The following is a 13,828-nucleotide window of genomic DNA, read 5'->3' as shown; positions in this document are numbered from 1 at the left end:
TAGGTTGGGGTTGTGAGGGGCTGTAAGCTGGCAGGAGAGCATGTAAACGAATGGTTTTAGGGAAGCAGGGAAGGGACTGTTAGCACAGAGTAAGTCTGCCACCACAACTCGGATGTGAATTTCTAATAAACTACTGCAGCTCTGCAGAAACTAAGTCCTGGAAAATTACATGTTTTTCCCAATTATAGCTCAAAACAGCATAATCATCATTAAAAAACTGGGAACGATTATACATTAGATCAAAAGATGACTGAAGTGGGACTTTAAACCTACAGCTCTCCAGTTGTTTTTAAAGCTGGGAAACTCAATAACAAGTTGATAACAGGCATTGAAAGGATGTCATCAGTCTTTCCTGATGGAAACAATCCTATTATTTTAGTATCTCACAAAGCACCGAGAGGTAAATGAATACACGCCTCAAAAGAGCTATAAAGGGTGTTGAGAGGAAAACAGTGTCAGTTAAAAGGAAATGGAGGAGCTGGTTTGGGAAAAAAAGCCCACCTACATTCAATCTGAGAAACAGCAGCTGACAGCAAGTCCTCTTTTTCTTATGTGTCGCTCATATTGACAATCCTGACGCGCTCTTTCAGACATGCTTGTTGTTCCTGAAGGGCATCCTCTCTGTTCTGTCTGCTTGTTTTCTGCAGCTCATATATATACAGTATCTTTTGGCCACTTAAAGGAATCTATACACTTGAGAAATTTTTGCAAATCTTTGCCTGGACGGGAGCTAATTTATTATACCAGAATACTGCTCTTTTTAATTGAACAAGAAGGCCATTACAAGGAGAAAACAAACAAAAAAGTTGCATACTTAGTTTAAAATCCTAAATTTCATTAGGGCATTGTTACAAAATAGTGCAATTACACAGAAACAAAACTGTTGTTTAAGGAAAATTAATAAGCTGTGTACATTCAGAGTTTTGCATAAGAGTTTAGAGAACAAAATAATTAGCCACGCAAGTAAGTGTGATGTTAATGTACATTAAATATGAATAATATCTGTACTTTTTAATGATAGTATATAATGTGAATATATAACAGTATTACTAACTCAAGTAGGTTTGTTTTATACACTCAAAAAATAATGCAGTTGATATAATTATAAGCTTTGTGTCAAGCACACTGAGTAATTGTTGGAAAGCATGCTTATATAGTGTGAGCTACGGAATCCCACGAGGATGAATACTCTAATATTCTACTCAATAGTGTTGCATAATCCCTATCTTAAATCATTGAGAAATGCAGAATATTAAATGTATTTAGTAATACAGATCAAAAGAGCTATATAAAATAACAAAATACACTTTAGTAAAAGTAAAAACAGCCATAGTTCATTTTTTTGAGTGTATGAATGGCTGATAATAATGTTAATATTGCATTTAAACAGTATAAAACTTGTGTTTTAATACGTGTAAAGGGTTTTAATTATGGAACAAACGATCAAAAATGAAACGTGGTAAGTTGATAAAATCATAGAAGTAAAGAAAGTTTTTTTTCTGACTACATAAAAATAAGAATGTACTTGAAACAGTTAAACATTTTTGTTTTTTAAAGTATTGTTAAAATGTATTGTTTTCACATGTCAACCAGTGCTCAAAGTGGTTCTTATGGGCTTACATACAATTATACGCTAATCTAAAGGCCATTCATCTTGATTAAACCCACTTAAGGCAACAGAACATTCAGTGTTTTACTCAAAGACACATTGTGACAAGAGAAGCCAGGACGTCCACCAACCTTACATCTGAATGTCAGCTGTTTTACCTCCACATGCATCATTTTAGCCATCATTGGCAAAAACGTGTTTTTCAATTTTTATCTTTAGTTCTGATTTTTCACTTTTTATCCATCTATCTTCAGAACCCCTTTTGCGGTCAATGGGTTGCTGGGGCCTATCCAGGTTACTGTTGGGTGAAGGCTGGATAGTCTCTGGTCAGATGCTACACAACTACAGCACACACATTCACACCTGGGGACCATTTAGAGTACTGGTAACCAGTTAACCCAGGAAGCATGGTTTTGAACTGTGGACAGAAGCCAGAGTGGCTGGAGAAAACCCATGCATGCACGAGAAGATCCAAACTCCACACAGAAAAGATCCACTACATGTAGTGAGGCAAGAGTGCACCGCCGTGCAGCCCCCTTTTGTGTATGTTGAGTGGAATTGTGATTTACCTCTCAACAACTGGTAACCATAGAGTTTTGTTCTTCAAATTGAACCCGATCAGCACAAAGCCATCACTAAAGAACTAAAGAAACTGCTGATGGAAAACAATGTCAGTGCTTTGGGGCGTCCCAGCCAGAGTCCAGGGCTCAATCCCATCCATCTGTGGAGGGTATTATAGACCAGAATGATGACAGGGAAGAATTCCAGCTTCAAAGACCAGCAGATCTTCACAGAATCAGAGCAATGCCAACAAGCCAAATTACTTTTCAGCAATTCAAAGAGTCGTACAGTTACTGAGATGAAAAAGGAAAGCTTCAGAAAACATAATCAAATCCACACTACACTAGCATTGTATATCAGCTCAATAATTGCCCTTTACTCAAATGAAAACTCACTGCTATAAATGTGCCTCTGGTATAAAAAAGGAACAATTCTTGTTGCACATGCTTACAAACCTGTTTTTTTCCAGTAGGAACACATTTCTTTAAATTAATTTCACTTGTGTTGTCTGGCTCAGAGGTTTTCACAGATGTGATAGATTTCAAAATTGTTCTGTTGTTAAGTTTGCACCAGGGCTGCGTCTGCATGTCGCTCAGAGCAACAGAAGGCTTATAGTTTTTCTTTTTATGTCCCATGACAAAATGTTGTTTGTATCAACTGTGCATTCGTTGAGAATGTGTTAAGGTGCGAGCGCACTGTCTGCTCTCTGTCAGCATCTCTTCTCTTGGGCATCAGTGTTTTCCTCACAGCTCCACTTGACTTTAACAGCACGCCTCTACAGCGGCTTTGAATGACAACAAAAGTAGTAATTGCTTTGTTGCCTTCATGGAGGGACTGAGCGTGCTCAGGGTACGCATACTTTTGGATCCTCCTGGGCAGTTTTGCCAAGGGTTTGCTCATTTTTGAGGAGCCTTGTTCTTTAGGTCTGTGGGGAGATGAGCTTTCTGCTGACTGTGTCGGGTTCAGAGCCAGAAGCTGCTGCTGCTGATCAATAGTACACTGGAGCCACAACACTAATGCGCAGCTGATTGGCTGTCTGCATATACTGCACCGGCAGGATAAGTGGAAAACCACACACAAATATGCGCTTTGTTCACATCTCTTTAGGCCAACTTTGGGAACAACATTAATCACACAAAACATACCTGAAAATGTATTGTTTTCACACAACAATGCAGAACGAACTTCCACTGATCTCATTATCTGGAGTGTTAAAAAGTGGTGGTTTTGAAAGTAAAAAGCCACCTCTTGCTCATTAGCAGATGCAGAGGTGTAATGACAGATGGGTTTATTTAGTGACAGTTAATGACTTGTCAGTAAAGCACTAAAAAGACATCTGCTTCCATGCTGCTGTTCCTGTTTGCTGAAATAAGATATAGCTTCTGTTAATGCATCTAAATTTTTCTTTACATTGAAGTGAACCAAAATGTATTCTACATGATGAAAATTAGATCATTGATGGACTACAAAGATCATGTTGTTTTTCCATTTCTACCCACTTTTAGCAAAAATTTTGCCCCTGCCACAAAAATTGGAATGCACCTAGTACCGGCAGAAAATACATTTTTGACATAGTAAACAACCCCCCTTTGTCTGGCCTTGCCCATTCACATGTACAAGTGTCCTTGGGCAAGACACTGAACCCCACCTTGCCTCTGGTAGAAGGTTGGCGCCAGTGTTTGGCAGCGGAGTCGCCATCAATGTGTGAATGTGTGAATGGGACTGTGACTGTAAAGAGCTTTGGGCCTTCGAGGTAGGTAGAAAAGTCCTATACAAGTAAACGCCATTTCCCATTGTCATTTCCCCCAAAAATGATGACATCACAGCGGAGGAAACTGTAAAAATGGGGCTAAAATCTCTTGAGGGACACAAAAAATATATTTCAAAATCTTCTAATGAAACCAAAACACGCGACAGTGATGTACATAATGTTAGAAGTCAGAGCTCTATCTACCCCTCTGGTCACCGCCGCGAACCCACAGAGTACTGAATAAACTACATCTCCCAGCAACCCCAGCACACAGTTCCTGGATGTCACACACCTGACTCTCATTTGCAATCACTCACAGCATACTTAAACACTGCAAAGTATTGTTTGTGCCACTCTCTCTGCATTACCGTGCGTAAGATCCTGACTTGATCTTCTGATTTCCTGACCCTGTTTTGTCTCTGACTCCGTTTGGCCTCTGTTTCGCCTGGATCCTGACTATCCCTGTTAATTCTAGTCTAATAATTCTTGAATTAAAAAAATATCTTGTTAGGGTATTTTTACTCAAAAGTAGTTTATTCGCAGTTGTTTATAACTCACTTTGAGATTGTTTTACCTAAAGATAGTGCTTGAAATTAGTATTTTACCACTAATTTTTAGTTGTTTCTCTCTTTCTGAAAGCCGAGATATTTTTTCTTATTTCAAGTACCTTAAGTTCTTAATTTAAGATATCTTATCAAGTGAAATTATCTTACTGCACTGGCAGATCCTGTCACTTGTTTATAGACCATATAATCTAAAAAGAAGTCTTTATGTCTTGTATTTAGACAGTTAATTTTTGCAGTGTTCTCTGATGCTCCCATGCCCGTTATTGACCCTTGTTTTCCTGACCCAGATTTAGCTTTGTGGACTTTTAGCTAAGCTAATAAAACCTGCTGCAATTCGAACCCGCCTTCTGCCTGTTTTGTGACACAAAGGAACGTTTTGAAATTATTATAGGATGGCCACAGGACCTACGGCTTCAATTCAATTCAATTCAATTCAATTCAATTCAATTCAATTTTATTTGTATAGCCCAAAATCACAACAATAGTCGTCTCGATGGGCTTCGAAGTAAAACATGAACTCAAAAGGATCACGAATACAAAGAGTTCAATAGGAAAATACTAAAATGAACTAACAAACTGACTAAGCTATACTGGCATCCCTGCCCTTAGACCCCCCTTCGCGGTAAGGAAAAACTCCCAAAAAAAACGGATTCCGGAAAAAACGAAGAAACCTCAGGGGTGCCCACATGAAGGAGGGATCCTCCCCCAGGACGGACAGGCGATTTACCAGAACTCTTAGAGAAGAATTAACTTATCTAAATCTACAACTACATATATAAAAGTCCAGCAGACGAGCTTCATCCAGCCGTGGTTGTGGGGACAGTCAAAGGCGCGAGTCGAGCCGGAGACAGGAACCACAGGAGCAGACAGGAGCAGGAGCAGAGACGAGGTACTCGGTCAGGTACAGAGCAGAGACGAGCCAGAGATGAGCCTGAGACAGGATCCACAGCCAGGTGTAGGAGCAGGAGCAATGGCGAGGTAAACGGTCAGGAACTGGAGCACGGATGAACCAACTGGAATCTGGAAGCACTCCCACTCCCCAGGAGGGGAGAGGGAAAGAGGGACAATACATGAATCGCACTGCACCAAACAGAGGCATGGAGAACTAAATGATAAATTATGATCAAGAATAGAGGAGAGGAAGGGTAGAAGTAAAAAAGGAAGGAAAGAGGACAGAGGACAGAACCCCAGTGCACCATAGTTACCCCAGCTTCAACTTCTAGCAGCCTTTTAAAAGAAATAGTTATTAAGTTTAATTTAAACAAATTAACATTAAGTTAAATAATCTCTGAATACTAACTAGTCTGACAATAAGCCTGTCCAAAGAGGAATGTTTTCAGTCTAACTTTAAATGTAGAAACTGAGTCGGCCTCTCTTACATGAGCTGGGAGTTTATTCCATAAAACAGGGGCTTGGTAGCTAAACGCTCTACCTCCAACCGTACTTTTACTAATTCTAGGAACCACAAGCAGTCCTGCATTTTGCGAGCGAAGTGTTCTCATTGGATGGTAAGGGACTATGAGGTCCTTAATATAGGACGGGGCCATTCCATGTAAGGCCTTATAGGTTAACAGGAGGATCTTGAACTTGATTCTGGAATCAACTGGGAGCCAATGGAGCGAAACTAACTCAGGAGTGATGTGATCTCTTCTGCTGGTTCCAGCTAACAATCTAGCTGCTGCGTTCTGAACAAGCTGGAGACTTGGTGGTCATTTTATAGCAAAGTGTAAAGGTTGCAGATTCTTTCCCATTTACCAACAATAGGAGAAACGAAAGCTTTAGCTTGAGCAATCTTAACGAAATTTCATAGACTGCCAGCTTTAGTCTACATCCACCACTGAAGTTTTGTTGACGTTTGATCTTGGGAAGGTGCAACCATTTTGAATTACGCCCTTAAAAAAATATTTTTCTCTATATTTCACAAATATAAACATCTCCCAAGGATTTCAGTGTATTGCCTCAAAACTTTTTCAACATCATTGGGAGGCTACTTTGGAAAAAATGTTGGAAATGAAGTTTATTGGTTTTGAATGACATAGGCACTGTGGGCTCAAAAATGTGGCTATTCCCTGTTGCTCGCACATTTTGTTACAGAAATATTGTGAAATCTGGGTGTGGTCAATGAAAAACCTCCGTTGCCAAGGGAATCTAAAAATGTACTTTTGACGATTCTTCAAAAAATTATATAGAACTGTTCGTCACCCCAAGGCGACCAAAAATGAATATGGTTGCTATGGAGGTTATACCGACAGAGAGGCCTCCCATTTTTTTCATTTGTAAGCTCTGAATAGGGTGGTAAGGGAAAGGGTAGAGTGAGGGGCGTTTAGCAGTCGTTCAGTCAGTAAGGGTGTTATAGGAGGTTGGTCGTGAGGGCAGGGACAGGTAGTGTCTGCGGGCCATACAATGCAACTCGCATTGTAATCATATTTTTCCTCTGAAATGACAACTGCCCAAGTCCTTCATCAGGCTGATTTACACATTTTGTCACTTACAATGCATCTGCACCTTCTCATCTCTGTCTGTACTCTCCTCAGGTCTGGATGACTGTCTCCAGCAGTACATTAAGAGTTTTGAGCGGGAGCAAATGGGAGGAGAGCAGCTGCTACACATCACCCATCAGGAGCTGGAGGAGCTTGGTGTCACCAGAATAGGGCATCAAGAGCTCATCCTAGAAGCTGTCGATCTTCTTTGTGCTCTGGTCAGTCCCTCTTAGTGATTTTTTTTACTTCTCTCTATAAACAGAGATTAATGGTAGAAGCCCAGTAGGCCGAAACGGCCCTCATGTGACTAGAAACACAACAAAAAGTGGATTTTTCACCACTTTTTCACATAAGTTACATAAACTTTAGCTAAAAGGTAATAAGAATTTACATGCAAACGTCCTTTTTTTTAGTCTCCAAATAGTTAACATTTTTATGCACAAATTGCCAACTTGAACAGTTTCCCCTTTTCCTGCACTTCCATATAAAAAAAAAAAAAATAGGAACAGTTTGTGACACGTGATGTGACTTGAGACCCTTTCATGACTGATGTTCATCTATAACCACTTTTTAAGATACTATTATAATAACCTAAATAATTTGTTATTCAATTTTGAAGGACTCCATTACTTATTTTTTACTTTTTTTTTCTGGGCGGCTTATCAGAAATAACTACCTTTCCAATCGGTCCAAAAAGAAATGTAATCAAAAATATAATTACTTGAAATAAAGTTTAGCTTCAAATACAAAAGGAGTTTATACAAATATACACCACATGTGTCAGAAGATTCAAAACCCCTATAGTAACAGTGACATTTGTTTACCGCAAGAAGCACGCAGCTCTCATGTTTGTTCAAGAGACAACATAGAATAACTACATAGAAAATTATTTAAAAGAGTACTTAGTCTTCTTAACTATAACTTCAGACAAGTTTCTAGTCATATTGGAGCCAAGTGGGTTAGAAATACTGAGTTAGTAGGTAATCTATGAATGATGTTACTCCTTATAATTAAAAAAAGAACTCCCCAACTTTATTTCAGGACAAAAAAATAATTTAAAATAAATAACTTAAGATTTTAAACTATATATCTAGTTTTGATTTGGTCTAAATCTTTGATGTATTTTTTTTCTTAGCTATTTCTGTTTCATGGTTTTGTTCATAAATTTGTTTCAGTTGATGCATAAAGTTACTTGAATGCAATACATAAACATTATAAAGGCACATTTCTAGCCTCTCACCAGCTTTGATCTAAATTTAAAATAAACATCTTAAAAATAATGCAAATTTTTCCAAAATGCTTGTAGATGGGCTGTCACGGATGCTGGTGAGGTCAACAGAAATTACATAACATTGACAGCAACTATGTAGTGATGTTGCAGGTTAAAAAAAGAAGTTAAAACAAATCTTTTTTTTTCAATTAGGCATCTTTTAGCATGCTATCTGATTTTTTTTAATCCTTTTTGGGCTTCCAGCAAATGCATTTCATGTTTTCTTTATCATTCCAAGATCAAACAGAGTCAAAACATGAAGTATTTCTAAGCTTTGGTTTTTTTTTCCTCACAAGTACATTGACTTAAAAAAAAAGTGATCCCATCCTGACTTCTGTACTTTCTCTGCCACCACCAACTGTTTTTGCAGTGGCCCTGTTTAGGATTAGAGAATTAGGAGGAATTAGGTGTTACCTTCCCAGAGAGAGGAAAAAGGAGGAGAGGTGAGAGGGAAGGAGGCAGGTGGAGTATGTAGAGGGACTATGCAGGATGCACCTTATCTCTCAGGCGCACATGGCTGGATTAGTTTGAGCTTTTTAAATATGTGCCTATGCATACATGACTCGGTGTGTGCTAATCACCTCTTCTCATTCGAACATTCCAGTGTCGGAATGAGTGTCCCTGAGTTCCAATCACTGTGACTCCTGGAAGTGGACACATTCATACCCTCCATCTCTCACACACGTTTAAAAATGATCAGATGAAGTACAGTAACTGTAGCAATGAGTATTTTACAAAAAAAGGATTTTTAAACTCAGTTTTCAAGGTCTTTTTTCATAGTTCTACACTTCTTATTATAGTTATACCTCAGCAATGTAAAGTTGAAAAAGGATTACCACAAAGATATTCTGACTCTAAACTGAGTCTGAGATAATAAACCGGCAAGTCAGAATAACATAGCCTATACACTCTAAAGCAACTTCAATAAGGTGATAAATTCATTTGTTTTTGTTGTTGTTGTTGTTTTTTTTAAAGCATCCGCAACGTCTGATCTTGACTGTTGTACTCTCAAGTACATAATAGTATTGTTATCCAATCTGTAGACATTAAACTGTATAATATTGTTCATAAAAGATGTTTACAATTGTGGTTTGTTTTGTTTTTATGACTTATTTATCAAGCCTATTATCTTAACTCCTAAAGGATGAACATTTTTTAAAAGAAAACACAAGCATTCCATCATCAACTGTAAAAACAAGAAAACAGGCGGAAAAAATGAAGGGATGTTTTTATAGTTAAGAACAATACTGGTAAATATTAATTACGGTTAAATTGGCAAAAAAGACAGCTTTTCCAAGTATAATTTTTGTAAAATATTTTTAAGGCAACATTTTATATACTTACTGGACTTTAGAGATTTACATTTCTTTAAATCTTTATATTTAACTGTAGTTTTTAGACTTTTTTTCTTATTTTAATATTCTGTTTTTTAGGGAAAATGGTTAGCCTAATAAAAAAGTCAACCACTATACCACAAAGCTACAACTTTAGATCACACCGAAGAGACACTTTTGGTCAATAAGTGATTTCAGATTGATTTTTCTAATATCTGTTGATCACTTTTTTTATGTCTTTGTAATTTGTTAAAAACATTATCATTTTTCAAAAGTTTCAGATCAGACATTTATTTTGTGTCTGACGCATCTCTTTCATCAGTCTTTCGGACTGATCTTTGAGTGGACATCCTCTTTGATTCCCTTAACATTTTACTAATTTTTGCTGTGTTTTACATTTATTCTGCAAACCTTTGATGAGGAAAAAGGAAGTGTAAATTCTCAGAAATCCTACCACATCAAAAAATAAGAGAAAGCATAGTTCATAATCAAGTTTTATTTACTCAATTTTAACCCTGTATTCTACAGTAGCTCTTGGAATTAGAAAATTTAGACCAAATGTCTAAATGTTGGTGCCCAACACAAGAACATTGCAGATGGCCTTCTAAAAGACACTTTAAAGGGAAAAACATTTTAAATTTAAAGCAAACTAATTTGAAAAAAACAATATTCTTAATACAGTTAGTAATTAGAAGCCTATTAAAAAACAAGAGTTTACTTTAGAAGAAAGAAGATATGTTGCAAAGTGAGTATAACCATGACGATTGAGTGAGCTCCGATGTTTGAGCAATTGCAGAAAATTCCGTAGTGAAAGAAGCCTCTCCACAATCGGCTGCTATGGCAACTGGATCATTGACAGGAGGTGGAAGGGCTTAGGGGGAATGGGGAGTTGTTGAAATGACATCAGCTTCTTGCTGTATGGATTTTTGCACATCTGCATGCATTGCCAAAATCACCCCTGTCTCCACACATGCAAAGTCTCGTTGACAGTCGACGCAGCTTTTACTCTCCGGCTGCATCTGAGTGCTTTGTGTCCCCCGGAGGGAGCTCCACGCAGCTTCAGATCAAATCATATGACAGGCTAATTACAGCTGTGCAAACATGTACACTCCAAGTGCATTTAAATGTCTACATTCAGACAAAATACGCCAAATCGTGCAGAGTGCAGTGAGTGCCTGACCCACTTTCAGAGAGATGCATAGCTGGGTACTCTTGTCTTGCTCTCTTCCTCGCGTCTCCTGTTTTTTAGACCCTCCATTGCCTAATTTTTCCCTGTCTCTTCTTGCTGCCGCTGTAAAACTCACTTTCCTTTATAGTCGCTGTGGTCGTGACTGTGTAAAATAGCCTAAGTCGTAGCCAAGGAGCAGATATGTCCAACTCAAACTGCCCATCTGACTTCACAGAAATGTCTACGCATGCCTATGTGTGTGTGTAGCCTTTATTTCAGCAGGAATCAGGCTCTGTCTCAAGGTGCCTTGGGATGCTGAGTGCAATGTGTATGTGTTTATTTATAAAGGTCACACAGCTCTAATGGGCTACTCCACCAGCTTGCTGTTCCCATATACAGCAAGTCCAACTCCCTACAGAACGCCAAATAGTGGTGGTGGTCCAAAACACAAAACAGAGCAGTTTTACCCCTAAAAACATGTAGTTGATTGGCATTATGTCTCTCAGAAGATGTTTTTTGTTTGAAATGTTCATGAAAGCACTGGGGAAAAGCACAGGGAAGACAGCCAGGGCCTCAATACCGGATTTAACACAAAGAAATACTAAATTGAGGCTCCTGTCAAATGTTTTCTTTTACTTTTCAGTTTGTTAAATTTAGGATAAAATCATAAAAAATATATGTTCTGGAATTTATGCAATTTTACACAAATTTATGAAATAAATGACAAAGTAAAACAGCAGCAGTTTTGCGGGATATAACTTATTACACCCTGAAGTGACACGTGTTTTAGTTTGTCAATGAAGATATATGCATATTGCTTTGATAGAATTCTGTTCATTCTAAAGATAAAAAAGGATAATTAAAAAAAACAAATAATTATGACTATAATGCAAACCTTTCACAAGATAGTAAAAAAAGATTCTATATTCTAATCACCCAAAATGACATTAAATAGAGAAAAAAAATATGTTTTACACAAAATCAAATTTTTTGTTGTCTCATGCAATATTTTTACTCTTCCTTATAAAAGCAACAGGTTTTTCTTACTTTAAAAATGATTTTAAAAACACATTACAAAACAACTTTGAATCTAACATAATTTTAAAAAATCAAATTATAATTTTTCTAATAAAAACGTTTTAAAAACATTATGGTATTCTACAGACAAGTATTTTTTTAACAATAAAACCCTTTAATCATTTAAAAACAATATTTCATCATCTGATGCAAATATTTAGTATTACCAAAAGAAGGGTTTCGAGTTTATATTAAAAACAATATTCAGGATTCACATTAAATCATTGCCTTTTATTGACCAAATTACAAATAAAAATACTTATAAATATTTATATTTATAATATGTCTTTTATGAATGATCATAAAGATGGTTTTGAAAATAAAAAATAACTAATTTAACATTTGTTTTCAGGCAAATGTGGAAAAACTGAAAATATGTTCCGTAACTTCTGTTGCTATGCCACACATTTTTTTGATGCTTTAGAAAACAATGACTCTCTGTTTACGCTCCAGAATTATGGCCTTGAGACAGAAAATCTTAGAACTCTGTCACACAAGCTGAATGCTTCAGCCAAGAACCTCCAGAACTTCATCTTGGGCCGACGGAGGGGCGGCCATTACGATGGACGAGCCTCCAGACGGCTGCCCAATGACTTCCTCACGTCGGTGGTGGATTTAATCGGTGCAGCCAAAAACCTGTTGGCCTGGCTTGACAGGTGAGAACGCAACTTATCCACAATTGCATTTAATATTTGATTTTTTGGGGGAAATCTTCTGTACAAAAGCAACTAAAACATGAGAAATACTAACATTGTGTTTGTGCTTTATCATCTCAGGAAGAACAACATGAAACAATGGGTCCTTTTGTGTGCTCGGAGCATCTGTTTGACTGTTATTCCGATGTTTGTTTCAGGTCTCCATTTGCTAGTGTGACAGAGTATTCGTTGCTAAAGAACAACATCGTGCAGCTCTGCCTAGAGTTGACCACCATTGTCCAACAGGTACTTTCACACACATACACAAGCAATGCAGATGTTCACACTCATTACATCTGTGGCAAACACAGGACTCACTCTGATTATGGAAAGTCTGTAGTGATTTCTATAAATGTAGAGCCTGAGGGAGCACGTGTTTACTCCACAGGCAGAGCAACCATCGATAGATTACCTCATGGGCTTAGGGCTGGTCTCACCCCATCCTCGACCCAGCAGCTCTGATGGGGAGTGAACATTGACAGTATATGAGAACTGGACTGAGTGGCCCCTCCCCACTGGCGATGCAAATAGGAAGTACCTGCTGGTTCCAAGAAGCCAAAATTCCATAGACTTCTATTGCGAAATAAACAACTATTAGTCATTCTTTTTGCCAGAAAAACATTTGACATATTTTTTGTTGCCCACATTGAAGTGGTAGGGGTGTCCAACAATCTCACTCTTGATTGGTTGCCATATCTACGTTGACTCGGACCGACTCAGACAAATCAATGCTTATTGACGGCATCCCGCTCCAACATGGTGGTGTCCATATAACAAAAATGGAGACTTGACTTCACTTGATCGGAGCTGGAAGTGACCCATTTTCTATCGGTGACGTCACACTCACTCGGTCCAGTTCTCAGATACACTCAGTGAGAGTGAACTAAGCCTCCATAATATCCATTAGTAGCTTTCTCGTGTTAATTCAGCACACTGTACCTTTAACGTTTATTTTAGCAAGAACAAACATTCACTGGCTCTGTGGCCGTCACATTGTTTGGACAAAATCTATGTCCGTTGTCTGGAACTTATCCATTTCCACACACTAAAAGCCTGCTGAAGAGTGTGTGTGAGATTGCGTGTGTGTACTTGTGCCCAAAATGAGTCCTGGAGTCGAGCAGATAACACCCTTCCCCATTTACAATGGTGGTGAGGAGCAAAGAGAATGCAGCCACCACTGGTCCACAATAGCCCAAATGAACCTGTGGCTGCCAGGGTGCAGCGGGACAGACAAAAGTGGCAGCAGCATCTACTCTAATGCATCAAACGGATGAACTACCTCCCACTGAACACATCTGCTGGATTCTGTTGGCTGCTT

At 38.1% G+C, this 13,828-nt stretch overlaps 1 protein-coding gene across 2 annotated transcripts in view; it reads left to right on the top strand.

Annotated features, from left to right (window-relative positions):
• LOC101174439 (connector enhancer of kinase suppressor of ras 2) overlaps window positions 1-13,828 on the top strand; it is a 75,380-nt gene that overhangs the window by 14,329 nt on the left and 47,223 nt on the right. For both annotated transcript variants that reach the window (XM_023959339.1, XM_023959340.1), the window contains exons 2-4: window positions 7,021-7,184; window positions 12,269-12,471; window positions 12,669-12,756. In XM_023959339.1, coding sequence (XP_023815107.1) covers window positions 7,021-7,184; window positions 12,269-12,471; window positions 12,669-12,756 — 455 coding nt within the window. The remainder of the gene's footprint in view (window positions 1-7,020; window positions 7,185-12,268; window positions 12,472-12,668; window positions 12,757-13,828) is intronic.

This window comes from Oryzias latipes, chromosome 10 (assembly GCF_002234675.1).
Source record: "Oryzias latipes chromosome 10, ASM223467v1".
Classification (NCBI taxonomy): Eukaryota; Metazoa; Chordata; class Actinopteri; order Beloniformes; family Adrianichthyidae; genus Oryzias; species Oryzias latipes.
The sequence above is the reverse complement of the archived record's forward strand: the minus strand, read 5'-3'. Positions and strand labels throughout refer to the sequence as shown.